The sequence below is a fragment of the Cupressus sempervirens genome, chromosome 4, assembly GCF_028749045.1.
Source record: "Cupressus sempervirens isolate cs-2001-9-10 chromosome 4, ASM2874904v1, whole genome shotgun sequence".
NCBI classification, from domain to species: Eukaryota; Viridiplantae; Streptophyta; class Pinopsida; order Cupressales; family Cupressaceae; genus Cupressus; species Cupressus sempervirens.
In genome coordinates this window covers 341909481-341915365 of record NC_143121.1, presented here as the reverse complement: position 1 = coordinate 341915365, position 5885 = coordinate 341909481, and the positions used below count along the sequence as shown (strand labels likewise).

The following is a 5885-nucleotide window of genomic DNA, read 5'->3' as shown; positions in this document are numbered from 1 at the left end:
ATACACCAAAAAGAAATAATAAAAATTTAGAAGAAGTGTAAACAATACTACTTTATCTAGAATAAACTATAGATAATAAAACTACTTATGGTTTCAATTTATGAACTTGTGTAGCTCAATAACTTATTTGATTTTCTTATTGTAATTGTACACATATGTAAATTATATTATTTATCATATTTAGCTTCTAAAACTGATTATTAATATATTCTTAACAATGTAAAATAACTTGTACAAGAAATACATATAACTCTTAGCATTCTTACCCAAAACAAATCTAACAAGTGCCATAGACTGACTTAGTACTAGCCTTTATGTTTTAGTAAAAACTTAATTTTGATTTTTTTTTTTTGGTTATAATATATGTAATATTTAAAGTAATAAAAGTATGATATAGTTATGATTTTGATAATTATATTAATAAATATATTTTATTATTATTATATAAATAATTATCAATTAATAATTATAAAGTATAATTAATTTTAATCTTAATTTTAATTTTATTTATAAATATGTATATTGATATATATTTTCTATTTAGATGTTGGTATTATATTATAAGAAATTATAATATCAAAGTCATAATATTTTTAAAATATAATAATATAAAATAATATTTCTTAAAATATTATATAATATTAAAGTATATAGTATTCGTTTAACATTTTAATTGAATGACAATAATCACTTTTTTAAAAATATAATGCTAGAAGTATAAAAATCTAAACTAAATTAGTACATTTAAAATTAGTTAACATTAATAAAAAATATCTCTTTCAAAAAAATATCTTTTAAAAAGTATTATGATTTTAAATCTTGGAAATCATGTCTATATAAGAGTGAAATCAATTCATCCAATCAAATTATAGAAAAATGTTTAGTAAAAATTATAAAGTTATTATACACAATTTATTAATTTTATAATAAAAATTAAAAATGATTATTTTAAGGTAAAAATGGGAAAAATAATTAATCACTACTTATTGCATGAAACTCAAAAAACTGTCACAATAGTTATCCTACCCAACAAGTACTAGTAAGTATATAAGATTCACTAATATGATTATTATATAAGATTCATTAATATGATTTTTTATATGGAAAATTTTATGACATTAAAAAAAATACGTAGAACTTATATAGAATCAGGTTGATTTATTCTTTGAACTGCTCCTAGCCTAAGTTGGCCTAGTGGTGGAGAACTTGTACTCTTGAAAGAGAGGTCACAAGTTCAAATCCCATTGGGGGGTAGGGTATGTACGCCTCGTTTGTAGTGCCAATAGTCTCATATCACTGTCACCATATGTAAACCCAAAAACTATGGCATAGTGTCGTGGACTATAAAACCACCTTTCCTTTTCCTTTTACAATCTCACAACTACCAATGTCTAACAATTTAATGAATATAGCGGCATCAAATATTCTAATTAACCTAAAATAGCTCAGATGGTTATAATTTTGACAAGACTAGGATTTAGAATGATTTGGGAGAAGCTTCCCAGTTGGTGCGTGCAGGTGTCCACTCGGGACATTTGGGGCTGAGATAGGACGCCACGACTCTCGAATTGAGCAGCTCTACTATTGGAGCGAATTTCACGCAGCGAGGAGCCTTGTACTGATTTATAGATGCCCCTCGACTTAGGGCATAGTCCATCAATTCCTCAAATGTCCCACTTCCCACTATCTTTATCTCCAGAGGCCCGATGGATATGTCAGAAGCTCTGACTTGTCTGTACACTGAATTCAAATTCTCTTCCACCGTAAGGCAACACTGCTGCAACACCTCGGAGGGTACTTCCATATGGACTGAACTGTTGAGCTCCCAAAAGAGGACGTAATGACCAGGAATAGAGGACACGTCAGCATAGCTCGTGTATTCGATGAGTCGAGCACCATAACTCTCCAGATGCTTCGTTGCTTTGTCCACCGCGTTCTGCAGCTCTACTTCGCCAGTTTTGTCCGCGTCAATGCTCAGCATCACATTTTTCCGGCAGACAAACTGAAACTGCGGTGCCGAGTTGTGGAAGCTGGTCACCCTCAGCACGTCACCCACTCTGTAACGATACAGCCCTGTAGCGAAGCAAAGAGAATAATCAAGTTGATGATTGAGACTTACAATTAGAATAACTACACTAATCAATCATTATAATCACGCTTCTCATTTATCTGACACTCGGAATGATATTCAGAAAAGTTACGCTTTGTGCTTTTCAGATAATGATTGTATCATGATTTTTAGGTTCTTCCTAATTTACCTGCGTAGGTTGTTACAACAAGTTCGTATTCGTCTCCTACTTTAACGTCGGCGAGCTCCACGAGCTCTGGCAGATTGTCGAGTTTTCCGTTGCCATTGTCTCGGCGGAGGGGAAGGAATTCGAAGTAGCCCATATTAGGCAAAATTGTGTACGACACATCCCACGGTTTATTGAGCGGATAGAGATTGAGCCCAAAATAGCACTCGGAGGAGGCGTACATGGTGCACAGCTGAGGGAGTCCCCCGCTGTAGAAATCAATGGTGGGGATGTACTGAGCCATGGCGCCTGTCACGATCACTTCCAGGTACTTTGTGTTCGGCCAGAGCCGTTTTATTATTCCCTCCCATGACTCCTTCGAGCACTCGCTCTCCATCAGATCTGCCATCTCAGGATTCGGTCGACTCAATGTGTTCTTCACGGCCTCTCTCAGTGAAGGATCCCTCACATGCTCCTCGCTCGGGCTTCCCACTCGAATGTCATGGCAAAGTGATCGCCAGTGGTGTTCGAGGAAATGAATTGCTCTGAGCAAGCCCGACGCGAAGACGGCTCCCACTCTGAGAACTTGTTTGTTTTGAGCGAGGCCGCAGAGGAGCTGAGCGTACATGCTCTGGTGGGTATCAAGGCACAAGATGGCCTCCATGGGGCTGGTGTACACATTGTACGGATCAAATGGCTTTTCTCTGAAATGCCGGTTCTTGTAGTAGCTCGTCAGCACTGGCCGAGCTACTATTCCACCAGGCGTCTTTGTTTCAGATTTGATGAAGAGGAAGTACATACCTTTCCCCTTGTTCAACCCCTTTACGTACCTGTTAGAGCACACCATTTACAAACATTAAAACCTGCCCCTCTTTAGCAAATGTCACTAAGTACAGGCCGAAAACACTGACTGGTTCATGACGGGCATGAGAAGGCTGTAAAGCAACGCTCTTCGGTCCCATTCCTCTTCAATTGTGGGCATCAGCTTGCGCTCTCCGCCGGATGTTCCAGAGCTGTTTATATAACACGTCACATCGTATTAAAATACACAACACCACAATTTCCCTTTCACATGACATTATATTAATTAGTCGATTACTTCATATTTACCTGGTGAGGAATTCAGAGACCGGATGAGATGAGAGAATGGGAGACTTATCCCCGTTAGCAATTCGCACAATGTCAGGCTGCACGTCCTCGTACTCAATCATGGGTAAGAGTTTTTTGAAAGACTCTCTATCAGTACGACCGTTAAGCTCATAGCGCTTTAGGTATTCTGTCTGAGCATTCCTCGTCAGAATCTCAGAAAGAACCTGTGCCTGGACTTGATCAGCATGTATGGTGACATTCTGAATGAAGTCCAGAGCCTTCTTATCATTATCACTTGGGACTGCAGCGTTTTCACTAAGCATGGCTTCGGGCATCATGATCTCTAAGAAACAACTAAAGGACTTGGAGGAAGACAATGAAGGGAAGCAAGGCTTGACACACAAATCCCACTCTTCGAAGATGTGAGGAAATCGTAGTAAGGGGGGTTGAATTTATAGCTGAATTAGAACCAGTGCGTGGTCCAAAATTCGGACTAGAGCCGTCTCTAGAAAGATTAAAATTCCAGCTCAGAGGTTAAATTAAAATTTAACCACTGCTTTTTATTATATTTAAATAATTTGGAGCATAGGTTGGAACTTGTATGAACACTCTATATTATTAATTAAGGCGATTGCATTTAAAACATCTTATTTCTATGCCACCAAATTCTTACCCTGGACCATGGCCTAAGTTATTCCAGCAGCGGTGGGCCACACATGTCGGGTGATCCAGCTGCGATTGGTCACTCCATTTTTCTCGGCTAATCCTTAGCTGTGCAGGCGGCGACAGTAACGTTCTGAAAATAGTATTATGTTGATTGTTTTTTCTACGATATCTCCAACGTTTGCTGTCCATTAAATGTGAAGAAGATTCTTATTATTAAACAGGTGAAAACAATTTAAGAATTGTTTTAGTATCTAATAGAGGGACCTAGCAATATTGACATTTTTAATTATATTTTAAAGATTTACCATTTAACTCTATGCTTTTAAATATAAAATATAAAATAAAATTAGTAGCATGTGCAACAATATGTCGAAAGGAGTGATATGATTGACAAGGAAGAAGAGTGGCCATATTTAGTTTTAAGAAAAGTTTACATAGATTTGGCGCTCTCGTACACTTCATTAGCAAGTAATGAGTCATTTGTATGTGGACATGCAAATGATAGAAAATTAGATTCACCTTACTAAATTGTGTGTTGAGGATCTGAAACCATCACACTTCTAAATAATATAGAAAATTATTTTCCTAACATATTGTAGGGATATTAAAAATGTCAAATTATTCATAGACAATAAGAATAAAGTGTGTGATGTCTAGATGTCAGAATCTTTGTTGTAGAACAAAATCAAGGGCCTGTCAGTAACTCTACAATGTTATTGCTAATAACACCCATGCAACAATATCTAATCAAATATTTAAATTGCTAATACCATCACTCTAAAAGTATCCAATAAATTATTTCAATTGCATATAACATCTCTCTATTAGTATCTAATAAAATATTTATTAAAAGTATATTAACACCCCCTTACCAGTATCTAATTACTCTAAATGATGGAGTCCAAGCTTAAGCATACATGTCAAGTTAGCATTCAAAGCATTTTGGCACATCTCATACATCTCACATACAACACATCAATAGCCTATGTACGGGGAGAGTACAATTTAACTATTGCATGAACTCTGACGTGTTATTGCTTATATTAAAAAGAAACTAGAATGGGGGCTGACCCAAGTATAAAAAAGCAAGGTTAAAGATCAACCAAAAGTCATACCAACATATTAACCAACTCCCTTCTTTAATAACAAAATCCCAAAACTAGCATATTTATATATTTAGACCAACTACAGTTAACACCCAATAGATTATCATAACTGCATATAAACCTAGCCTAATTTGATTTTCTAGGGATAAATAAAGTCGTGATTTATAAAAAAATGAGCCTAATGGGCCAAGCAATAAACATTAGACATAAACACACAAAAAAAAAAAAAAAAAAAGCGACCACAAGCTAACTCTCCTTTTGAATGTCTAGGTTCTCACATAGGAGCCACAATGAATCATCCACTAGGAAGCCATAAAGCAATTGAGTTTTCCCCATGTCAATGACATCATTAATCACCTCCTTCCTAGTCTATAAAAGATGAAGGGTGGCAATCGCTCAATGCATGATATGAACAAAATAGTTTGCCACCCTATCAAGCTTTTCTTCCAGGTCCTCATTCTTCTTGATTAGACCAGTAATGGTTTCGTTCAACTCGAAAGATCTTGCATAATATGAGGTTGTTTATCATTTATATATTAAGGTACATGATTCTCCCTCTTTTGGTTGTCACCTCCTATAGGCTTGTCATCTTGATGTTAGAAATGTTTAGAATAAATGAGAGAGGGGGAGGGAAGGGGAGGGTGAATTAGCTGCTCAAGGTCAATATGTACCACTTGAACAATTAAACAATAAACACTTCACTATTTTGCTTATCCCATTGTTGCTTGGTCTCTACTATAAAACTATCATAAACATAACTTGCATTGCATAATGAAATTATTATCAAATG

General features: G+C 35.8%; 1 protein-coding gene across 1 annotated transcript; it reads right to left on the bottom strand.

Moving 5' to 3' along the window:
- Positions 1–1477: 1477 nt before the first annotated feature.
- On the bottom strand, positions 1478–3661 carry LOC149561428 (indole-3-acetic acid-amido synthetase GH3.5-like). The gene is made up of 4 exons (XM_089823786.1): positions 3345–3661; positions 3146–3247; positions 2259–3064; positions 1478–2073 (listed from the first exon to the last, which is right to left on the bottom strand). Exons 1-4 carry the CDS (start codon positions 3659–3661, stop codon positions 1478–1480), a joined length of 1821 nt encoding a protein of 606 aa, XP_089679912.1.
- Positions 3662–5885: the final 2224 nt, after the last annotated feature.